The following is a 26,424-nucleotide window of genomic DNA, read 5'->3' as shown; positions in this document are numbered from 1 at the left end:
GTGTTTGTTAAACAACAATAATAATAGTAATTCCCAATTGTGGTGTGGGCTAAAGTAGTAGGGGGCGGGGGTGGTCTCCAGCATTCCCTTATAAAGTCTTTGCAATTCCTAATTTAATGAAAAAGAAAGGGAAAACAATAAATGAATCGGATCTGAATTTAATGTAGCGTTACCCAGTTACTTTGTACAAATGTGATTATTTTCCTCTCACATGTGAAGTACAATGTTAGCAGTTTCATACAGGCATCTTGGCTCATTGCCATTATGAATGTCCACTGACTGTGAGAACCACTTTGAACGTTTTCCTAAATTACCTTTGAAAGAGTTGTCACTTTACAGAGGAGCAAAGACTTACACATTTTATTTTAGTTGATAAAGGGAGGCTCCAGGCACCTTTAACTTCATTTAATTGAAGTGGTTTTAGTGTCTGGAATTGCATGGAGCTGTTCTTCCATTCAGCCTTCAAACATTTTTGAATATTTTAATGGTAAACAAGTGTCTGTCAGTCTGTCCCCTCTGGTGATCAGGCTCACGGGGAAGCATAAGCCAGAGCAGCGATAGGTGGTGGTGATTGGCTAAGAGGGGCATCTTAGCACTCTCAGCCTATCATAGCCACCTATTGCTGGTCTGAATTTTTTTTAATTTTTTTTTTCACTACCCTATCACCCCATAAAAATATTTAACAGTGAATTTTTGTCAGCCTAAAATAAAATAAATATTCCTTATTTTATTTCCTCAAAAAAATCACACATTAGGGATATAAAAAGCAAAATTAATAAGGGGAAAACAATGAGTTATCGGTACATTTATGTTATAAACAGCATACAGGTAACTAAATGACATGTTGAACAAAATGCGCACAGACATTCATGCAATGGTATACTTGTTAAGCACACAAATATATATTTATATTAACACATGGATTTTGCCTCCACGTTGCAGCAGATGATGGTATTAGGTTTCCAGTCTTTGTATAACTGACCCTTGAGTAATGTAAAACATATTAAAAATGCTCTTTTTACTCCCCAGGTTAAGAACACTGTAACTAAAAGTTTGCACACTGTAATACACATCGACTTGAACAACTATGACTCTATACACACTTATTAATATATAGTCGACCAAAAAAATAAAGAAGGAAAAAAAAAAAAACAACAAAACACCGCAAAGAAGATATGAACAACAAATATTAACTTTTTTTCTTTTCTTTCTGTACTCATTTCATTTTTCCCCACATGACTAATTGGGTTCTTAGCCAAGATAACTTCTGTTATTTGATGTTTCTTCAGGTGGTTTGGCTTCAGTGTGTAAAATTAAAGAGACACTGTAGCAATCATAACTGCTTCATTGCATTGAAGTAGTTATAATGGCTGGAACCCCTGGTGCTGTCCTACCATTCAGCGTTAAACCGATTCAAATGTTTTACTACTAAACGAGAGTCCACAGCAGCCCATCCCCTCTGTGCTGCTTAGTTAATTGAGAAGTCTGGGCAGCAATGGACTGATGTGACTTGCTTGGAGCATCAGCAGACCACTTTCAGCCTATCACTGCCCATTTCTTATATGAATTGGTAAAGTTAGAAGGTAGTGTGTAATTTCTGCCTTGGCTATAGCTCCCGTAGGAGCCTGGCTGTGGGTGGCCAGGGACCCTTATTTAATGTTAAAACGCTCTTATATGGTTTAACGCTGACTGGAGAGACCGTGCCAAGGGTCTCCAAGCGTTTCAATTAGATGGTTATAGTGCCTACAGTGTCCCTTTAGGTTTCCTATTCTGAAAGGAGCTGTCCAAGGAAGATAGTCTTCCATCTGGGAAAAAAATGGAATTCAAGAGCTGCTAATTCTTATTGGCCACAACAGTTGCTATGGCATCACTCAAGTGAATATAATATGAGTTCACCAGCTGAGGAGCTTAGCTTAAGCTTCTGTACATCCTGAACAAAGCAAAGTAGCTACGATGACCCAACCCACCAGTCTCCTCTTTATCATATCACTATCCTGGTGGGCCTCTCTATTTACAGACCTACCCATATGTCTGCTTCGGCACACCACAACCCACTTTGCACTATGCCACAGCTTATGTTCCCGGCCACAAATATTTATATATATATATATATCATTTAGAAATTCTGTTAGTTGTTGGCCATACTTCAATGCTGGCAGACAACAAAAACATGGTGGATCTCTGTGAATATGTGATATCTAATCAATTATACATAATCTAAATTCAGTTCTTTTTACTTATCAAACACTACAATTAATATTCCAACTTTTTTTTTTTTTAACGTACAAATTGATTTTGTCATGTCCTGTGCATTCTTCCAGATATATAAGAAATAAAATGAAAATGGGATTTTATCTTCAGTCATAACTTTGTTTTACAACAGCATCTTACATTGGGCTTTTGTGTTTTTTTTCCTTCACATTCATTTGAGAAAGACAATAATAGTTGATATAAGTCCACTAGCAGTTCACTATAAACTAGAAATTAAGTTGTAAAATGAATACGCTACAAACAAGAAATGTGGTTAGGTTATATAAGCAGTTACAAAGGGTATAAAACTAAACATGGGTAGGAAACATGGCGACAGAGAGAATACTTCTACTCCAACTGAAGCAATAGTCATTGGGGTGCCAGAAATCCACTCCATGTCTGGATTCTGTATCAGAGCATGCTGCGTGTGAAGGGACTCCTCATGTCAATGGCAAGAGTTAAACGGGAGTTTGGTCACACCTCCATGGAGCTCCATGGTAGACTCTGCCCATTCTATGACATCACCAGTGGAATGAGAGGCACAGGTGGCCAACTTGAAGACCTCACCTGGGGTCAGGATGTAACTCCACATGTTAAAGTCAGAAATTTCGCCAACAAAGGCCTGTGTGGCATCAAATCTTCCTCCGAGGGTGTCCTAAGAAATCAACATACAAACATAAAATTACAGGAAATGCTCTACTGAAAAATGGGTAATAAGTGTGTGGTTTATAAGGTACAGGGTGCTCTTAACCCCTTAAGGACACATGACATGTGTGACACGTCATGATTCCCTTTTATTCTAGAAGTTTGGTCCTTAAGGGGTTAAAGGAAGATAATCTGTTCCCATACCAGATATATAAATGTAATAAAAAAAAGAAATGATCGCAAGGCACACCACGGTTTTGCACATAAGAGTATTTATTCATGCATAGAAAATACAACAAGGCATCATTTCTCTCTGCTATAATGATGCTTTGTTGTATTTTCTATGAATGAATAAATACTCTTTTATGTGCAAAACCGTGGTGTGCCTTTTTATTACATGTCCTAAGAAATCAGACATGGTTAGATATTTATTGTGTGGGTCTCACGTGGAGGGTTCTGACACGTATGTTTGTTATTGTGCTATAATTAACTTTTTTTTAATCAGGAAGGCATATCATATAGATCTATTATTTAAACTCTTGTCAATAAACTACCAAATGAACTCAGTGATGCAGCCGACTAAAATCCAGTTTTGTTACATCAGACATCATCAATCTTTATTTGAGATTCCTAAAATAAAATTGTTGACCACCAATCTTACATGATGGGTCAATAAAGCATATTCCATTATTCCATTATAAAAACAATGGAATGGCAAAAACACGATAAATGCCTTGCATTTTACTCTGAACACATAGAGAATTTGATAAATAAGATCCTGCGATGTACTAATAGTAGAATCTGTTACGATGTTAGACGTTATTTCTTCTTTCAATAACATGGAAGTTTCTATGTGCATTTCCCTAAATCGGATATATTTTATGAATAGCTGTTATTTCTATAAAATAAATTAAATTGGTGAAAGAAAGAAGGAAATCTTAAACATTTAAACATGCTTGCTTCTTTTAGAAAATTTAAATTGGGATAGTTAGGAAAATGAGCGTTCTTTATACCGTTCAAACAAATATTACTGAAACAGCTTTGTTGTATGTAACGGAACGCAGTACCCACTATTACAACTTCATCAACAGTTATTCCCCCTGCCTAGAAGCCCCTATCTAAATGTTTTAGTAATTAGAAAGCTTGGAAGCGTGGCTTAAAGCCACACCTCCAAGCCCTCTGTGTATGTGCAATGGGACTGTGCTACCTGGCTTTAATACCCAAAGCTACCATCCCTTATGTGCCCAGATATATAGCGATTATCACAATATAAATGTGCACCTGCGGGCCCCGGCTACCTGCATACTTGCCAACTGATCCCCTTTTTCTAACTGTTGCAAGTCCTGCGACAGACACTGTTGCCACGGGTTACCATGGAAATGCTCTGCGCGGCACGCAGGAAAGGCTCGCGAGAGTTAGAGAGAGAGGATTAACTGGAAAGTGAAGAAGGAATGTGCTGGGCCTCCTATACATTATTCATGCAGCCGAGGGCCTTCATCATGCCACCGGCCCTCCAGGGAATGCAATCATAACGTATTAAAATGAATGTAAAAAAACAAAAATGCTTTTTTCCCCCACAGAATGCAGACCCTATCTTACACAACATTTACACACACACTACATACACTACACACTCTGCATCCACTGCCCACTCTGCACCTAATACACACAAACATGACATTGGATTGTTGTACACCTCCACGATAACATTACACTAGAAGGAGGATGCCACAGGCTACAGCAGCGCTGAGGGAGACTTGGCACTGGAAAGAAGGTGGGTAAATAATTTCATTTTGTATAATTAGTTATGGGGGTTTTTTTGGCAGCGTGGGGGGGGGGAGTGGCACATTAATACTGCTGTGTTCCTTTAATAAACATAAAACATATTTTTTTTAATTTTATTTTGCTTAGCTATTGCTTTCTACTATTATTTAACTGAATTTTTTTTTTAAAACAGACTGGAATGCATCGATAATTTTCAAAGTAATGTTTTACAGTTGCCTGAAATGGCACGATATTGCACAAATTGTGTAATTTATTAATTGTACAGCCTGCTAAAGTACAAAATGGAGCATTATGGCACAGAGAATTCTGTTATTAAAGGAACAGTCTGGGAACCATGACAACTTAATCAATATAAAGTTGTTATGGTGCCAGGAAGTCCCAACCACTTCCTTACCTTTAGGGGTTAAACCGTTAATGAACGATTTAACCTCAAAGTTGTCTCTCCAGTACCATTCCTCATTGTCACTGTCCACATCCACTTACAAAAAATAAACTAGAGGAAGCCTCAGGCAAACGGCTTGAGAAAGCTATCTTTCTCAAGCCGTTTTTAATCAATGGGGAGCTACTGACTTGCTTAGAGCGTCCGCTGTCCGTAATCCATAGCTTCCTCTATCTGATTTTCTGAAAGATCATATGGAAGAAGACAGCAAGTAATAAGCTGGAGAGCCATCTTTGGGGTTCATTAATTTGTGAATGGTTTAACTCCTATATGTAAGGAAGCAGTAGGTACCCCCTGGCACCCTAACAACTTAACTTAACAAATTTGTTATGGTGCCCTGACTGTTTCTTTAAAATAAGTTATTATGGTTTAGGTCATGGAATCTGAATTTGGTGTTCAATATTAGCAGGGTTATTCACTAAAGTCTAAACACGGTCCAGATCAGTTATATTACGTTAAAGTAACTGAATTTCAACCTAATTTGTAATTATTATATTTTCTAAAGCCAAATTCCGTAGGTCAACTGAAAAAGCACATCTCAATCAGTATCATCCAGTGTCTGCTATAAAATAAGTAATGCTCACATGGGAAATCTATGTATAATATAGAATTTCAACTAGATTCACTTAGATCTGGTAGAAGGCAAATTCTGAAACTAAATTAACTTGCAAGCTAAAAGTCTGCAGTGTTTGCCTACTAACACCATGTGCAGCCAGTGCATAAATGAATAAAATAATAATACATAAATAAATGAATGCAAATATAATAAATAATATCAAAAAATCCAAATATAAAGTAATATGAATACATTTGTATTTCATTATTATCTGGAGAACTAAATTCATTTTATGTTATCTGAGTGCCCCAAGGTGGGCCCCGACTATTATCGCTAATCCGGAGTGAGGACAATCGGATTTCAGTAAGTACCCTGTTGGGTTAAGCGTCAGGATTAGGTTTAAGCATTAGGATTGGAGATTTGCGCATAGATAAGGTTTAACAGATTTGGGTTACATTACAGTTAGATTAAGGGTTAAAAATTTAGAATTGAAATTAGAGTTCGACATTATGATAAAATTAGCATCATCTCAGAAAATATTCTTTAACCTTAATTAGGAAACTTCTCTAATATCAATGGTGCTCTATTGCGGTGCACAAGGACAACACTCGGCCGTCAATCATGATTCAGTAATGCTGAGTGCCAATATGCCACAGACTGCCAAAACATCATATTTCCTGATTCTAGAAACTATTTTGTTTTCGGTTTGAAAGTGCTATAATGTTTTCATACCTGTTCCTGTCCTAAGACAAAAACTCCACCAGGTTTTATTGGATGCCAAGATGCCAAGTTTTCACCACTTCCTCTTCTTACACCATCTAGGTAAGACTCCCATACACCATCTCTAGTTGACCAAGTAATGCCAACATGATGCCATTTAGCATCATTAATAGCCAATGGAAGAGTGGCAGCCTAAACAGATCAGAAGAAAAAAATTGCATTATTAATTACACAGACTGAGCAAGAACACTCTTGTAGAAGTGACATATTTCAAATTCACACACCCTGAGCAAAATAAACGGTATTGGACAGAGTAATCAGTAGAAACTGCAGGATTAGATGCTATTTAACCACAGAGAAAACTATCATGTTTTACTGGAGAAAGTATCTTATAGAAATGTTCTTAATCAGAGGTGACCACAGTTCCCCTTAATTATAGTGATTGATGAGACATTTCTAAGAATATCTGCTGGGCGAACCATTTCTTATCGATGACAAACTCTGCAGTGGCTGAGGCTAGTGGAGTTGAAAGTTAGACAATTAGGACAAAGCGAATGAGCAAACCACTTTATACAGAAGACGAGGCAACTGGAATCGCTAAAGTAACAACTATTAGAGGGGAATTACAAGCACCATAATAATTTGTTCATTGCCTAGGATCAGGGGTAGGCAACTTTCTGCACTCCAGATATTGTGGACTAAACAAGCTGCCCCCACTTACATGCTACTGACGACGGCGTGCTAACATGCCGAAACGTGCGTTAAGCTTTTGTGTTGTTTTTCTTTCTCACACCTCACTAGTTAGCATGGTTTTACCACTATGCTTATTATTTTTTCATTAGGGTATCCCTTTTCATTATTATCATTATTTTCTTTGTTTAAGTCTAGTAGGGAGATGGTATAGGTAGGCATTAGTGGCTTGCCCATGGTGCCGAGGTAATCCAAAGGGAGAGATTATTGAGGTGTTTTTATAGGTTTACCCTTTTTTCTAATAACCTCCTATCTACCTCCCCTCCTACCTCTTCACTGTCTTGTACCTACCTATCAATTCAGTCAGATGCTAGGGAGTCCTGGGAACCCTAGAATCATAATAATTACATTATTATATTATATTTAGGAGAAGATTTGTGTCTCTCCTTTGGTCCCCTCATCTCTGGAATCTAGACCACTCTAAATCAACCTATCACCTTCACACCATTTAGTTAACCTCCCTCCTGTTATTCCCTTTTATTGCTTGTTTTTATGCATATCCTTAGATTTATGAAAGGTAGGGTCTCTTTCACTCTCCTGTATTGGTTGAGCCCCCATTTTAGTTTCCCCCTAGTGGGACTCTTTCTATATACATTTACGCCATTAGAGGGTTAAGTTCTCAACTATAGGTGGTTACAGGGAGACAGCCCATGGACCCTTGATTTGTATCCAGGTTCCTGGACTGTACTTCTGTTTGATTATCTACTCTGCTATATATGTTTAAAGGGAAATTCTGGTCACTATAACAACTTCATCTAAAGGGAGTTGTTATGGTGCCAGGACTCCTTGGGCGCACGCTTATCTTAAGGGGTAGAGTTTACCTTTTCCAAAATGAACATTACTGAATTAAAAACAATTACACTGTAACAAAAGTAACAAAATGAAGAACTTAAAGAAAGAAAAGTTTGAATACTACTCTAATGCCTTTGATGGTCAAGCTAGATTCTTTCATTTGTAACTGTACTTGGACACAAGTCATTCACAGTTCTTTGGCTAAAGTCATTATTAATCAGGGTTGAGAAGCAGATTATAATAAAGTCTTGTATTATACCATTAATGCAGGGGCATATATTCTCTAATATGACTAGATGAATGAAATGTAACCTTCCACAACAATAAGACATCTGAATTACACTTTCTACTTATTTCAAAGTATCATATCATAAGGAAGACAATAAAGGAGATGCCAAACTTTACCTTGTCGTTAATTAGCAATTCCATGGGGTTATTTCCCCATTCAATAAGCACCACCTCATTGGATTGACCAGGAACAGAGTATGAAAAAGGTGTTCCCACCCCTGGGGACGAATTAGATTTAAGCCACAAGCAGATGGTAAAGGCAAAAATCTCATGGTGAAGGGTCCTTTTCACTTTGGCGTACATGTAGTTTGTTCTAAGAGGAAAACTGACCCTGAAGTCCTTGGATTTTTTATCACCTTTGTGTCCTGTTGGAGGAAAATATGACACGGTGATGTATAATCAATGTATAATATGGTACATAGTGCTCACCCTTAAATAAACACCATCAGCAAACAATGGAATGGAGAAATTCTCAAAACAGCATTTGGTAAACGGGAGCTGAAGATAATATGGTTTAATAATTAAGCTTTCCATGGACTTTACAAGTTCAGTTGTGGATGTAAAAATAGCTTTAGGAAACTGTTGAATGATGATTTATTTGAATATACAGTCTTGTGTAGAATATAGGAGGAGTTATTTGAAAATATAACCTCATGTAGAACAGGATGCATAATGTTTCCCAAAATAAAACTGTATCCCCCACTCTAGCATTTAGATATAATACTTCTTATATCATGCTGTTTTTTTTTTCTACAAAAAATTATCTGAGATCTGTGAAACTGAACATTTATTTATCAAAATATTTAATCAATAATCCAAATAGTATTTCCGGATCCTATCCTGACAACCAAAGTTATATTCAATTTTTCCTGTTTTTATTTCTACAATTTCAGTTTTCCACTAGTAGTGGCCTCCCAAACCACTAGTCTAATCCACAGTTCCTCTCACCCGCCTAGCATGATTATTGAATCTGCTATGAGAGGCCACACCCTGCTAAACAAATGGCCTTTACATTGATTGAAGTTTATATTCTGATCCTGACAAGACTTCTGATCCTGGCTCCTACTGAAAAAAACTGCTAAATTCTGGATATCATTGAACCAACCCAATGTATCCTTCCAACCTGTTACATTCCCATTCGCTTGGGGACAAACCTGATCTTCAATTCCTACCTACTTAATTCCATCCTGGACTTTGATTCCTTATTGCTTTGTTTCTAACCTACTGTACATTTACCGAAAACTACGCAACCGACCTGGATATTTCAAACATTCCTGATATTTGCAACTATCCTTAGAGATCCTGCTACAACTATCTAAAACCTGCAGTACTACCTCCAAACAAAATAGGCTGATCCACTAAATGGCTAACTAACTTGTATTACTTAACCTTTATATTCTGTTTAGTTCTGTCTAGTTGTATTTTGTCTATCTGTAACCTATATTTTCATTACTTAGGTTTTCCTTCTCTTTATTTATCTGTAATATTACTTATAGGTTATCCTGTTACCTAATAACCTGTCTGGGGCAAATTGCCTAACTCTCTTTTCTATTATCTCTCCTTAAACTTGCCTATAATTTCGCTTATAGGCTCTCCTTCTACCTATTACCTATGATTTCATTTATAGGTTCTCCTTCTACCTATTGCCTATAATTTCATTTATAGGTTCTCCTTCCACCTTCTGCCTATAATCTCATTTATAGGTTTTCCTGCTACTTTATAAACGGTCTGGGGCTTATTGTCCAAACTATTTATTTTGTAGCCCTCAATATACTTACCTGTAATCGTAATCTTGTTTATAGGTTCTGCTTTCTCCCTTTGTCTATTTTATTTCCACTTCTATTTTAAGTCCTGCTACACTTATTGTTTTTCTTAACTAACCATGTCAAAGTCTACAAATAAAAAAAACTAAAGTTAACCCTGGTATAAGTCTCTTATGTGACCTGATCAGAAGCATGACATAGTAATAATCCACCCCAGACCTTGACAGATATATGAGTTATACAGTGCATTAAATGGTTACTCTAACCATAGTTATGATGGTAGGGGTACCTTGCCACCATTTCCCAGCTTTGGGACAAACCGTTTCACAACAGTTTTCACAATTATTTGTTCCAGCAAGGTGAAGAGGGTCGAACGATAGTGGCTGAACCACATCCGCGTTCTGCAGAGTCAAATACTGACCCTGCTAGTCATTCATTGGTGGAGGGCATCAGCTGATCACTCTTAGCCAATGAATGACCTTCTGTGCATAGAATATGCACATAATTAACACTAGCTAGCCTGGAACTCTTGCTCTGGGATGGCTAATGATGGCTCAATGACACTGTAGGTGGTGACATTACACCTCTGGCAGCCAAGGGGTTAAACTCTGTATGTACAGACTTTCATAGCAAAACACAGTCTCCAGGCACCATGACTACTTCAATTCACTTAAATTATAATTTCGCTTGGCGTATTCAAGTCCTTTGATAGTCTACATTCTGTTTTATTATACTTTTTTTTTAACAATACTGTATTCTTAGTACATTTTAAAATTTTCTATATACGATACTTTGCAGTACTTCGCATTTTGAGATTACAGAATTTTTTTGGGTAACACAAAATTTTTTTTTTTAAACGAAAAAAATATTTGTAGGTATTTGTTGGTGGCAACAGCTTTTCTATACTTCTTACCCTATTGGTATCTAGTAGTCTTTTTTAACATTACATTTTCCAGTTTAGCAGTGGCATTGTTGCCTTCAGTTGCTTCTAATACCTGCGAGTTCATAATCTTTACACCCATAGCTGCATCATCACTTTCAATTTGAATGTGTTGTATAAACTGAGAATTGTAAAGAATGGACTACAGGATTGTAAATTTTATGTAAAACCAACAATAAATAATCTAAGATTTTTCTTTTCCAATTTCCAAGTCCGCTCTTTTGACTTGAGATTTGTATTTCTGTTGTGATTTATCCTTCTGGTTTAGTGGACAAAGCCAAATATGTTTAATCTGGAACAGGAAAGCTGAATGATTTTTGGTAACAAATGTGGTGGTTTGAATATAAAACAAACCGCTGATCTTGGATTTTTGGCCACAACAGTCTCTAGAATTCACTGAGAATGAATTAAAAAAAATCATATTTTTGAGGGACAAAATTGCCTTGTTAATGTGAGGGGTCAGAATGGTTTACACTCACAGGAAGACAGCAGCTAAAATAACGACACATTATAACAGTGGTTTGCAGAATGGCATCTATGCAAAACATGTTGACCGTTAAAGTGAATCCACTACAGCAGTGGAAAATGAATACACCAGAATATCCAGGACAATTATGCTACAGCAGACCAAGAAGCACCAACACTGGACAGTAAAAAAAACCTGAAAAAAATCTGATGGGTTTCGACTGAGTTATGGTATGGTTATAACTCAGTATAAATGTCTTCTAATGGCTAGTTCCGGTGGGGGAATTTGCCATGTCACAAAGCACATGCTATTTCAAGCTAGTTTCTGAAACCTGACAATACGTTTAGTGTATGCCAACGGCCTTGCTGGTCACCAGATCTTAATTTAATGGAGCGTCTTTGGCATGTGGTAAAAGGGGAGATCTGCAGCCAACAAGGTTACAGCAACTGTGAGATGCTATCATGTCAACATGAACAAAAATTCATTGCTACCAAAGGGTAGCCACAAATTGTATATGGCCTAATAAGTGTACATGTACCTATTGTTATATCTGTTTGTTGGGCTATCTGTCATCAATCTGCCTATCTATTTATCTGTATACAAGGGCGGTCAGGAAAGTATCCAGCCATGTAATATGAAAAATAGAGACATTTATTGAAGGAGATACAAGATACAAGAAACATTGTACACAGGACAATAACGTCTCCGTAAACTTCAAAGTAGGCATCCTGGGACCTCAGACAGTCCTTCCAGTGTCTTTTACACTGTTCAAAACACCTTCAAAGGTGTGACTAGCTTTGGGAAAAGTCAGAAGTTGCAGGGCGCCAAATCTTTCAACAGATTCCCGACCATCTTTGAAAAAACGTTTGTGCCACACTTTTATTAGCACTGCACTCATTGCATCGTCCCCGAAAGCCTTCTAAATCACATAAATAGTTTCCATGGAGGAATGTTCATGCTTAAATTAAAATATGATGCAGATTTGTTGCTCTACCCATTATTTTGAAAACAGTGGCCACACAAATACATGCTCACTTAACGGCGTCTAGTGCCCCCACGGACTAGTACAGTTTCTAGTGGATATGTGGTTTCTAGTGGATATGTGGTTGGTGTGTACTGTGTGGGTGTATGTACCTGTTGTTAGGTTGCTTGAACTGATATTACATGCATACTCTGATGTGCCATAACATTGAAACCACTTGCCTAATATTGTGTAGGTTCCCCTCATCCTGCCACAACAGCACTGTGGTATTTAGCACCAGATGGGTTCTCGATGGATTGGATTTGTTGTTGCAGCCCATCTCACAGATAATTACATAGTTACATAGCTGAAAAGAGACATTCGTCCATCAAGTTCAGCTTTCTCACATTTATTTTTGCTGTTGATTTAAAAGAAGGCAAAAACCCTAGTCTGAAGCACATCCAATTTTGCAACAAACTAGGAACAAATTCCTTCTTGACCCCAGAATGGCAGTCAGATATCTTCCTGGATCAAGAAGCTATTACCACACTAATTAAAATTATATCCCTGTATATTTTGTTTATGCAAGTATCTATGCAATTGCTGCTTAAACATCGGTATAGACTCTGATAAAACCACCTCTTCAGGCAGAGAATTTCACATCCCTATTGTTCTTACTGTAAAAAACCCTTTCCTTTCCTTTGCCTTAGACTAAATCTCATCTCTTCCAGTCTAAATGCATGACTTTGTGTGCTATGTATGGTCCTATTTATGAACAGATTTCCAGACAATGGTTTGTATTGGCCCCGAATATATTTGTATAATTCTATAATATCCCCTTTGAGGCACCATTTTTCCAAACTAAAATTAAACCAAATGTTGTTATCCTTTCTTCATAATTGTAATGCTTAATTTCTTTCATCATTTTTGTAGTCCCCCTCTGCACTTTTTCTAGTGCCATAATATCCTTCTTTAGAACAGGTGCCTAAAATTGCACACATATTTAAGGTGTGGTCTCACCAGTGATTTATAAAGAAGCAAAATTATATTCTCATCCTGAGTATTAATGCCACTATCTATGCATGACAATACCTTACTGGCCTTAGCAACAGTAGATTGACATTGCAGATTGTTGCCTAGTTTGTTGTGTATAACAATACCCAGATCCTTCTCATGTGTAGTTATCCCTAATTCACTACCATTTAGGGTGTAAGTTGCTTGTGCTTTCTTTACTCAAAAGTGCATAACTATGCATATTGATAAATTAAAATTAAACTGCTATTTGAGTACCCAGTCCCCCCAACTTACTAAATCTCTCTGCCACAAAGCAATATCCTGCTCACTTTGCATTATTTTAGAGTTTTGTATCATCTGCGAATATTGAAACATGGCTTTTAATGCCTATATCAAGATCATTTATAAATATGTTAAATAGAAGGGACTCAGAACAGAACCCTAAGGGACACCACTTACCACTTTTGTTCAGCGTGGAAATTTACCGTTAATGACAACTCTCTGTACTCTATCTTTAATCCAGTTTTCTACCCAAGAACAATAATTTTTATCTAGATTGATTTATTTTAGTTTGAACACTGTTCAGTTGTATTGAGATCTGGGGAATTTGGAGGCCAAGAAAACACCTTGAACTCTTTTTCATGTTCATCAAACCATTCCTTAATATTTTTTTTCCATTTGGTAGGGTGCACCATTGTCATGAAGGATTGTATGTGGTGTGCAACAATCGCTAGATAGGTGGTTTGTGTCAAAGTAGCATCCACATAAATGCCAGGACCCAAGGTTTTTCAGCAGTGTAATCACACCAGATGCGCTAGCCTTCCCTACCCACATGCATCAAAGAGCCTTGGGTTCCTATGAACTTGTTGCTAGTTCACCAGTTGTCCTTCCTTGCACCACTTATGGTAGGTACTAACCACTGCATCTGGCAACACCCCACAAGACTTGATCCAACCCAGTCATCTAGCCATCACGCTTTAGTCCTTGTCAAAGTCACTCAGATCTTTTCACTTGTCCATTTTTCCTGCTTCCAACACATAAAATTCAAAAACTGACTGGTCAATTGCTGCCCTATATATCCCACTTCTTGATAGGTTTCATTGTAACAATATACTCAATGTTATTCACTACACCTCTCAGTGGTTTAAATGTTGTGGCTGATGGTAAAGTGCAGGGTTTGTATGTGACCTTTTAATTCCCAGATGCATTAAGAGCAAAATGCTTAATACTTTTAATGCCACATTAAAGTAAATCACTGAGTGGAAAATAACCAATTTGACAAGCTTTCTGTCTTGGAACTAAATAGATATTTTCATGATGAAGTACATGACATTAACATAGATGCAGTTTGGTAAATTATTATGTATTCTTGGTGGAATTTACCTTTCTCATTCCCCGGTAATGTACTGTCCAATTTGTGTCTAATTGAGTCTTCAAGAGTACGATCATGGTCCTGGTCATGGTGACCAGTTTCATTGTGCTTGTTGTATAGCTGTTGTTCTAAGATGCTGATCTTTTTCTGAAGATTGTCTCTCAAACTTGTTGAAAAAAGTGATGAATTTCTGCTCAACTGTAATATAATAAAGAAACCATCATTTTAAAGTTATGGTGCAGTATAGTTTTTTTCAACAGAGTTTTCAAAACAGCATCTTTATTTGTACTATCATTTTATTTACACCAGGAGTGGGTACGCAAAACATGTAAGAACATTTAGGAAAGGGGACGATTTTTGTGCTCAAACAAAAATACAGCAAAAATTCAAAATGGACTATAACCCCACCAAAATGAAATTTTGAAAATACGCAATGTGTCCAGAAAGAACAATTACCAGCTGTGTCAATGTGTGTCCTGCTCCATACATTATAAAGTCAAGTCAGAAGATATATTGTGGTTAGGTCAATATAGTGGGTGCACAAATCTTATAAGGTAAATCAGAGTTAGGCTATGGAAAGAGCAATTAATATGTTAGTCAAATGGTAACACTAAACAGCATAACAGTTATTATGACCATAACAGAAGTGATTATGGTTGTTGGGTGCCACTATTGCAGTTTGTGTTGAAATGGTTTTACTCCCTTTTCCAAAACCCGGTGCTCTTCCTGTACCTAACGTCTGGTTCATCTGCTGTGGCTGATAGTAAACCTCTACATTATTTGTCCAAAAAACAGCACTGCTGACATGTTTTTGTTGGACAATTTATGTGGAAGTTCACTTGCACATTATCTTGGCAGCAGACAAAGGGCTGGGCTTTAGATGCCAGTAGAGCTCAATTTTGTGTTACTTCACTCCAAAATGGCTTAACACAATAAGGTTTATATGGCATCCAAAGATTTTTTTTTTTTATGTAACTACTCCAATAAGCGGTAGGTTATGGTGTTTAATGTGTCTTTTTAATAATTGTATATCAGGAAAATAGGGGAATGACTGAAAGTGTGCTGTAGGGTATCCCAAGTAACTCACTGAGGTGAAGAGAGATTGTTGTATACAACAATGCCCATCACAGCTTATTAATGCATTCTGGTGACTTTCCAGTCCACCATTACAACTGTCACAACATTTTTTTTTATTACTACTCTTGCTTTGTGCAGAGGGAATCATTAAGTACGAACTTAAGAGGGATGCAGAGGAATCAAACTTGTGTGGACTGACTGACTATAAATTAGTTAAGGTAAAGCTGACTGCGCACTGTGCAAATGCTCTTGCCGCTTTGGTCTCTCTGCAGTGGGACCCTCTTTGTGCTACACTCACTGCATCACTGCACACCAGGATCTTCTAATAAGAAGGCAAGGAGAGGAGCGACAAGTAAGTATTGGGAGACATCAGGCACTCTCAGAAAATCTAGAGGGAGCACCATTAGATGCATTCGCGCCAAACTCAGGGTGCTGAAATAGTGCTATCTGCAGAGTCCACCTTTAGTTGGATGGCCTGGGTCAGGGATAGGTAACCTTCGGCACTCCAGGTGTTGTGGACTACATCCCCCATAATGCTCTTACACCCATAATGCTGGTAAAGCATCATGGGAGGTGTAGTCCAAAACATCTGGAGTGCTGAAGGTTGCCTATGCCTGGCCTGGCTGATTGCCATTTCTTCTTCCTGGAAAGAGGGTAGGTCTGTCCTTTTGTCGGTGCCAGTGAAGTGATTTGAGTCACTGGCCCACCTTGTTTTACAATGTCTGACGATGCCCTACTTTACAGGATGACGATGTTGAGTCCTGGTTTATGGTTGAGAGATGAAAATGAGAGATTAGCATAGGGTGTGTGTATTCTTATAAATGCCTCCTGTGAGCTTCCCTCTTGCACATTCTCTTCCAGATAAATGACACCTGGGAGTTATAAATGTTTTAGTGCTTCCCGTCGATAAGATTTTGTAATTAGGCCCATCATAATTGTCAGCACCAGACCCAATGGGCACTTAATCCAGCCCTTGAGATGGCCATAACTTGGTAGGGTTATGGATAAAGTTTGAAAATTGATTTTTTTATGATGTTCAGCTAGCTTAATAGAGCATCTGGGGAATGGTAGCCCATAAAGAGGAGTAGTTATTTTAAAAAAGTACATTTCCCATGATGTGCGGCAAGTCAATGCAGGTAATGCAGTCCACATATGTCAAACAAATTTTTAATATTCAAGAATTCAGGAAGTGTATGTTAGTAATAACATAATGGGTGGCAATTATAAGAAGTAATAAGACATATTACAAAATAGGTGTCACCTTACCAGACCCCAACTATGGGCAGCAGGGGGGGGCTTTAAATAATTATATAAGGAATGTGGAAATGCCATTGAACACCCCCAAAGTATTGGCATGGTCCACGCCCGAGGTGTCTAAGGGTCCTTTAAACCACTAGCCACTACCCCTTAAATTAAATAAACCCTACCTACTGTCCCTCACCCTAATAATAGTAAGGGGTTGGCCTTTAAAGTAATAACTTTAGAATGACAAATATTATATTTACCTTGGGAAGTTTTCTTTCTTCAAAATTTTCTATTCCTCACCCCAAAAAAGTAAAAGTTAAAATCCATTAGACGCAGTACAACTCTAGAGAACAAAAAAAAAGCTGCTTTGCCCAAAAAAAACCCGAAAAAACTGGAATGCTGTAAAAAATGTCAAATATATTTGAACCGCAAGGGTTCTGGACAGGCACGTTTTCGAGAATAGTGAGATTTGTCTGTTAGAGCAGTTTGATTTGTCAGCTTACAAGCCAACTAGAGCCCTCGCAAGGTAAAGATTAATGAATCTTTTATTGCGTTGCATTTTGAATGTTTTTTTTTTTTTGAGTTGCGTCGTGTATAATAGATTTTAATCTGACCATTTTTGGAGCTGAAGAATAAAAGATCCAAAATAAAGAAGTTTAGTTTAACACTGCTATTAGCGTGAGAGTGGTAAGAAGGGTTAATTTAATTTCAGAATGGCGGCAAGGGCCTTGGGTATCCCTAGCCACTCAGGGAGGTTGGCCCTGCCACTAATTGGGGAGGTGGAGAATTCAATGTCCACCTCTCTTGAATAATTATTTTGAGCCCCACCTGCTGCCAATGGTTGGAGGCTAGGGACAAAAGGTCCACGTCAAATTTAAAGTTCCCCACCCTATGCCTATGAGGGGTACTATATGTACTCCCCCCCCCCCCCCCCCCGGTTATTTTACAGTCCCTAGGAATCCCAAAGAAGAGATTTCAGTAATTAGTCCCCTAGTAAGAGAAAAAAATAAATCTCTCGATTAATTATATGTATAGAGGAAATAATAACCATTGGATTCAGCTCTGTCATCCTTTGTCGCCATCCTGTTTGTGATGGGATGGGAAGAATAATATATGTATGGCATGCTAGTGTTTTTCTAAGCCACATATAAGGCTGTCCAGTTCTCAAACCATTGTGATGCTTGCCATTACCAGAAGGGTATTCTCCTTCTCTGATCCCAAGGAACACCCACCTATAACTGGTCATCTTATCACTAAAGAAAGAAAATGTTGAAATCCCCTACTTGACCTCCTTCTTTATACCTTCATTTATATGTAATTCATATGACTCTTCTAGCTCTGGGTGGTCCTTTTCTGCATCATTATTAGTTGGCGTTATTGTTTGAAATATTGTTTTTATACTGTTGTTTAAATGTTTATGTAAAATGTAAGGAAGAACCCTACCCTACACATAATTAGAGGCAAATGGGTGGTTGAAGATAGAGATTTGGTTTTATTTTTTATTTAGGTGATATTATTGGTTATGTGATCAAGGTCTTATGGACTCCTTGTCACATAGGTATCTATGGTATCCTCACATAGGACTAGGAGATTAGGCACATCCTTGTCTTGTACATTTTCGACAACTGATATCACATATAAGTGCACAATCTTGTAATTTGCCACAGCTTATTGTCCTTACCGTTTTTTTTATCTACATCAAATGCAAAACTGATATGGCACAGCCTAGCATTTTATGCAAATTGCTAATGTCCCATGATTCCCTCCACATGTTCATAAACGTTTAAGGGCACACATGAAATCATGAAATCATATGAAAATGTCTGAAATATAAAAACCTCAAGGCCTGACGTTCCACAAGTTCAACAAACATAATACAACCTACAGATTCCCAGCAGACTGTAGGCTGCAGAAAATATCTAAACAGTTGGAATTCAAAAATACAATATTGTTTTAATCATAGGGTTTATCTCACACTCTCACACACTCCACCGTCCACTCATACCATTGGCGGATCCAGGGGGGGGGCAACGGGGCAATTGCCCCCCCCGAGATTCTCCCCTGCCGGCTAGTGCAGGGCTGACATTGCCCAAGTGCCAGCCCTGCATTGTGCCTGCAGACCGGGAGGGAGATCAGTGATCTCCCTCCCCGGTCCGCAGGCACATTACTGACAGCCGACCGGCAGGGGAGGGAGAGAGGACACGGGAGCTGTTACCAGCAGCTCCTCCGGGTCCTCCTCTCGCGAGATTTGGAGCGTTGCCGCGGTTACCACGGCAACGCTCCAAATCTCGCGAGAGTGAACTCTAGCCCTGGAGCGCGGGCTAGAGTTCACTCCTACCACTGGGACCACCAGGGAATCCCCACTGGGACCACCAGGGAACGAAAAATGTCCCCCCTCCTCCCAGTAAAGGTAAGAAGGGAGGGGGGACATAATATATTTTATTAAATACATTTTTTATTTTATTTTTTTATTAAAAAGCCTCCCTTCCCTCCTCCCCTCCCCCATACACACTGCCCCCATACACACTGCCCAACATACACTGCCCCCATACACACACTGACCCCATACACACTGACCCCATACACACTGCCCCCATACACACTGCCCAACATACACTGCCCCCATACACACACTGACCCCATACACACACTGACCCCATACACACTGCCCCCATACACACTGCCCAACATACACTGCCCCCATACACACACTGACCCCATACACACACTGCCCCCATACACACACTGACCCCATACACACTGACCCCATACACACTGCCCCCATACACACTGACCAACATACACTGCCCCCATACACACACTGACCCCATACACACACTGACCCCATACACACACTGACCCCATACACACTGCCCCCATACACACTGCCCAACATACACTGCCCCCATACACACACTGACCCCATACACACACTGACCCCATACACACACTGACCCCATACACACACTGACCCCATACACACACTACACACACTGACCCCATACACACACTGACCCCATGCACACACTGACCCCATACACACACTGACCCCATACACACTGCCCCCATACACACTGCCCCCATACACACTGCCCCCATACACACTGCCCAACATACACTGCCCCCATACACACACTGACCCCATACACACACTGACCCCATACACACACTACACACACTGACCCCATACACACACTGACCCCATGCACACACTGACCCCATACACACACTGTCCCCATACACACACTGTCCCCATATACACACTGTCCCCATACACACACTGTCCCCATATAAACACTGACCCCATACACACACTACACACACTGACCCCATACACACTGACCCCATACACACACTACACACACTGACCCCATACACACTGACCCCATACACACACTGACCCCATACACACACCATACACACACTACACACACTGACCCCATACACACACTGACCCCATACACACACTAACCCCATACACACACTACACACACTGACCCCATACATACACACACTGCCCCCATACACACAAACACTGCCCCCATACACACAAACACTGCCCCATACACACAAACACTGCCCCCATACACACACTGTCCCCATACACACACTGTCCCCATACACACACTGTCCCCATACACACACTGTCCCTATATACACACTGTCCCCATACACACTACACACACTGACCCCATACACACACTACACACATTGACCCCATACACACACTGACCCCATACACACACTGACCCCATACACACACTACACACACTGACCCCACACACACTGCCCCCATACATACACACACTGCCCCCATACACACAAACACTGCCCCCATACACACAAACACTGCCCCCATACACACAAACACTGCCCCCATACACACAAACACTGCCCCCATACACACAAACACTGCCCCCATACACACACTGTCCCCATACACACACTGTCCCCATACACACACTGTCCCCATACACACACTGTCCCCATATACACACTGTCCCCATACACACACTGCCCCACACACACACTGCCCCACAAACACTGCCCCATACACACACTGCCCCACAAACACTGCCCCATACACACACTTCCCCCTTACACACACTGACCCCATACACACACTGACCCAAAAACACTGCCCCACATACAAACACTACACACACTGACCCCATACACACACTGCCCCCACAAACACTGCCTCCATACACACACTGCCCCACAAACACTGTCCCCATACAACACTGTCCCACAAACACTGTCCCCATACACACTGCCCCATACACATACTGCCCCGCACACACTGCACACCTATACACACACAGTGCCCTACACACCCTGCTGCCCCCCCATACACACATTGCCCCAAACACACACACACGACCCCCCCATACACACAGTGCCCCCCATACACACACTGCCCCACACAGACATACAGTGCCCCCCCATACACACACTGCCCCACACAGACATACAGTGCCCCCATACACACACTGCCCCCTATCACACACACTGCCACCCTTACGCACTCACACTCACTTCACCGCTCACACACACACTGCACCTTTCACACACACTTCACCCCTAACACACACCACTTCTCCTATGCCCTATATCCCAGCAGACCCCAGGTAAGTTGTCAAACTGTTCTTAAACGGTATGACTACTTACTCCGGGGTGGGATCCTGGCACTACTGGCACCATAACTACTACACTGAGCTGTAGTGGTTATTGTGCTAGGATTATTTTTTTTAAATAATCTACAAGTGCCCCTCCCGAGATCAGGCTCTGGATCCGCCACTGACTCATACACACACAATTTGCACAATTTTGGTCCAGAAAAAAATATTTAAACATCTCAGTTTAATATAACATTTACAGCTTAGTGGAATGTACAATTTGAGAAATAATTTACATTTTAACTTATTGCATAAATAGTTAGGCAGTGAAGAGAGACAACGCAGGTAAAACATGAGCCATATGGACTAAACCAATATTCAAAATAGACACAGGCCTACAGGTGTAAGCCCAAAGTAAATATCTGAGCCTATCAATGTCTGCAATTGCTGGTGTGATTTGGTATGGTGTAAGGTGGAGTATAACTCTTAGATGTTCCTTTAGTAAGCGACTGGGCTGCAGATACCCAGGCATCCCGATTCACTGTTAAAATGTTTGAAAATGTTTTAACAATGAAATGGGGGTCAGTGCCTGGGGACACTAGACAACAGAACCATGTCAATGAGTGCATTCCATTAATGTAATGGATACATTCATGGATTTAAACACTTTAGTCATGCATTCTCACACAAAAACCTTGCTTTGACTTACAAACAAGTAACAAACTATGAATTACTTACAATGCATTTACACAAACATACACACTGCATGCATGAAATTATGCATTCACACAGAAATACACACATGCACATATTTGTCCACTCACACAATATACATATTCATTTACATGCTACATGCATTATCACAATGCACACACACAGAAAGACATGCAAAAAACATATCTGTCTGCATATTATATTGTATTATTTATATTATTATTAATATTATTTTGCATGTGCCTGCATTTTATATGTGCCTGCAATACCCATTTCATATCATATATTGTTATATGTAATGCATGGCAATACATTTATGGCAGTAATGTGCAGTTTATGCGATGCCGCATTAAAAATGATGCATGCAGAGATGTTTAATTTTTGGCTAAATATCCTATTAAAATGCACATTTAGAAATGGTTCCATTTAGCCCATTAACGTTATAGTATTGTGTGCACATGTAGGCAGGCATTGTTAGCATGTATGTGGCAATCTCCAGTGTATATATATATATATATATATATATATGGAGATATTTTTGGAAATTTATGTAAAGTCAGGTTTCAATGTAATCTCTGCTTGAGCACAGATTTCCTCTAGTCAAAATGACCTAACTCCTAATTAATACAGCAGTATTTTAGTAGTTCAGTTGTTGCAGCTAATGCATCTCAGCTTAAGGATAGATATCCCTAAGCACAGTATGATGCTAGCCCTTAAGATCTGGCATTGGCCAACATTGTATTGATAACCCGAGGGCTTTGATATTATTTATTTAACAGCTCTCACACTGTATCCAGAATGCAAATGGGTTTATTCATTATTTTTCAAGGGCATCTGTAAATTCTGTGCTTGCAGGCTACTGGTGTGTAGTTTTGTCTTTGCCCAAAAACAGAATCGCACTTTGTTAAACATTTACTGATTGGAGTGCACAAAGGATTGAGTTTGTATTCACTGTCTATTGAGAGTTCCTGAGTAAATACGTCTTGTCTTGACAGACTGAACATCAATTGTGTTAAAGAAATGCATGTTTTTGTGTTAGAAGCTCAAAATTACAAGTTAAAAGAACTCAATTATACTTTTCATTCTATTAATAATTAAATAAATTACAAAGGAAAAAGTAGAAAAGAGTTCACTAGTCTTATTTTGAGATCAAATAGGGCAAGTATGGATAACCAAGGCACATCAGATGTGTTGAAATAATTCTCATGGCTTGCTGAGCATCATGGGACATGTAGTTACAGAAAATATGGTGTGCCATCACTAACATAGATCATGCTCAGTGAGTATTATCAAATTATAGCCACTTGGTATTATGCTTAGAATATGTTTTTATGACACATTAACATTCAGGACTCCTCTCTTACACTTACCATAAGAAACCACAACTGAAACATAGTATCACGTTAATGTACTTAATTAAAGAAGATTCTTCCAGCAAACTAGTATCAGATTATTATGTAATCTACCTACATACTCAACAGTTGTCTAGCCTCCATCCTCAGTCATCTCCTATAATCCAGTTGCAGATAATCATGAACAAACACTAACTGGTATATCTTGAAACAGAGTAATATGTATTGAGCTTTAATGCAAATGTGTTTTAATTATTAATTCAAGGTAGGCATGTTGGCTGTTGTTGCCTAACTTTTTATACCAGTCCCATAATTCTCTGTTAAAAAATATTGACAGAAAAGTATGGAAGTTGTAGTCAAATAATATTTCTTTTAGAAATAAAACATTATTAAAATTAGTAAAAATTAGACCTGGTATACCAAAGAAAGTAATTCTGTATCGGGAAGCTAGTATTATAGCACTTACCTGCAGGTGTTCTAGTCTCTCTTTTAATGACTCTAGCATTCGTTCCATTTGATGAATCCCAGGTGGTGTCACCTGTGGAGGATCTTCCATTGTGTTTGGTGGAGAACTGGGCTTTCGATAAGAATCGTGGGCTGGTTGCTCTCGATATTCCCGGTGGCCGGGATGATGGTAATCATGATCTCTTGTGTGTCCGTCCTCATGTCCATGAATGTGATCTCTATCATGTCCATGCTCTCGCTCATGCCCATGTTCTCGTTCATGTCCAAAATCTCTTTCATGACGGTCTTCCCAGTCGTGTCCATGTTCTCTCTTGTGACCATGCTCCCACTCATGACCATGCTCTCTTTCATGACCTTCTTCCCATTCATGCCCATGTTCCCTTTTTTGCCCATGTTCTCTTTCATGCCCATGTGTACTCTCATGCCCATGTGTACTCTCATGCCCATGTGTTTCTTCATGGCCATTTTCTCTGTCCACTCCATGCTCAGGCAAATGGACATAACTTTCATCATGTCCCCTGCTACTATGAGGATAACCCTCACAGCGGCTCAGTTTCAAAGTCAGTTCCCTGATTGTCTCTCTCTGGTCTAAGATAGTTTCTTTCTGGTGTACAACTGTCTCACGCAAATGTAGGATGGTCTCTTTGGCTTCTTCCTGCATCCCCACCCAGTGCCCACTGCCACTGGCACTATGACGTTGCATACTCGCTTGGCAGTCCATATCTAAAGGCATGGGGGTGCAGACAAATTTTGGTAGAGAGTACTCCCCCCAGCAAACATGAACCAAGAATAGATACACAACTACAAAAGTTGAGAAAAGCTTCATATTTCTCTGAAAAATGCTCCACTATGTCTTGAGTTCTTGCAGTAGAAATTGTGTTTTTTCCAGTGTCTCTCTCTTCCTTTACTTGTGTTGTCCTTCTTAACTAGCAAATGACTTTCAAAGGATTTGATGTCTATATAATGTCACCTGCCTCTATAATGATCTAATCCTCTTCTCATGGCATTCAGTACTTCCCTAGCTTAAACAGCCTGGTCTGGAAACAGTTTTAGGTAGCAGAATAATGTCCTTAAGTCCCTAGAAGGCCCCACCTCCACTCTGGGTGTCCTACATGCAATTAGAGCTGATCAACGACTTACTTTAAACATAGCTAATGAACTCAATAGGGCTTTAAGGAGATGATGCCCTGGTAAACTATTCTTGCCCTGAAATTACTTCTAGACAGCCAGCTTAATCCAGTAGGTTTTAGTATTGAGAGAAATATCTCTCAGCATAGTCTATTAACACAATTGCTCCATAATTTAAAACAATAGGTGTATAAATAAGTGCTTTCTTAAAGAATATATAAACATATATTTATATAGGTCTTTCTGACTATCTGTCCATTCTTCTATCTGTCTAATCTGTCTGTCTGTCTGTATGTCTGCCTGCCTGCCTGTTTGTCTATCTATCTATCTATCTATCTATCTATCTATCTATCTATCTATCTAGTTTATGTCAAGATAGCAATGTTTTTAGGTGAGTCCTGTAGTGTCACAATTTACAAGTGTCTATAAATGTGTTCAAGAATGATGTTTGTGTGTATTTAATTTGTTTCCCATCAGTTTCAGATACACACCCTGAGTGAGTGTACAATACATTAACCGCCTTTTCTTACTACTAAAGTAGTTGTACAATGCACACATCTTATGGATAACAAGATTACCTTTAACATTTATTTAACGGGAACTCGATCTCTTCCGGGAAGATGGTGTCATGGAATGTGCTGTTGCCTGAATGTGTTGCCATCCCATCCCAAAACAACACTCAAGGCATACCCCATTGTGTGGAGGGTGTGTGGAGGTTTCATGAGCAGCTGTCACAGTCCTATGTATTTGTAGCCTTGCAATATAGGGGATATAATTATTTAATTGAGCTAGGGATTCATTCTGAGAGACTTTCACAATTTCTGTTTTGCTCATAGAAGTGGAAATCTGTTTTGTCATTTGTTGCCATATCCAACTTGTTTATGGGGTAAAACAAGCTGTGCATTCTATCTTCTCCAGTGTGTAGTTGACTGCCCCTTGCCTTGTAATGCATGTTACGTCTTTTTTTTTTTATTAGTAAGTCATTTTTTTTTATCAGAACCAGTTGTCTGATGTTAGTTTAATGTCCCTTCATAGACAGTCTCTTACACATACATACAATGCTGTACATGAGAGTTCAGCACT

At 39.2% G+C, this 26,424-nt stretch overlaps 1 protein-coding gene across 1 annotated transcript; it reads right to left on the bottom strand.

Annotated features, from left to right (window-relative positions):
• Positions 1 to 346: 346 nt before the first annotated feature.
• LOC134578026 (neuronal pentraxin-1-like) lies at positions 347 to 25,274 on the bottom strand. The gene is made up of 5 exons (XM_063436994.1): positions 24,215 to 25,274; positions 14,753 to 14,939; positions 8,343 to 8,590; positions 6,408 to 6,587; positions 347 to 2,905 (listed from the first exon to the last, which is right to left on the bottom strand). The coding sequence occupies exons 1-5, from the start codon at positions 25,037 to 25,039 to the stop codon at positions 2,696 to 2,698; spliced, it is 1,650 nt and encodes a 549-aa protein (XP_063293064.1). The 5' UTR covers positions 25,040 to 25,274; the 3' UTR covers positions 347 to 2,695.
• Between the last annotated feature and the right edge of the window lie 1,150 nt (positions 25,275 to 26,424).

This window comes from Pelobates fuscus, chromosome 11 (genome assembly GCF_036172605.1).
Source record: "Pelobates fuscus isolate aPelFus1 chromosome 11, aPelFus1.pri, whole genome shotgun sequence".
NCBI classification, from domain to species: domain Eukaryota; kingdom Metazoa; phylum Chordata; class Amphibia; order Anura; family Pelobatidae; genus Pelobates; species Pelobates fuscus.
This window is presented reverse-complemented; position numbering and strand designations above follow the sequence as displayed.

Excerpts from the sequence above, each read along its gene's own strand:
- LOC134578026 (XM_063436994.1), bottom strand. The coding sequence starts at position 25,039 with ATGAAGCTTTTCTCAACTTTTGTAGTTGTGTATCTATTCTTGGTTCAT. Across the intron at positions 14,940-24,214 it reads AGAGACTAGAACACCTGCAG|TTGAGCAGAAATTCATCACT; the intron begins GTAAGTGCTATA and ends ATTATATTACAG. Across the intron at positions 8,591-14,752 it reads ATTACCGGGGAATGAGAAAG|GACACAAAGGTGATAAAAAA; the intron begins GTAAATTCCACC and ends TTCCTCCAACAG.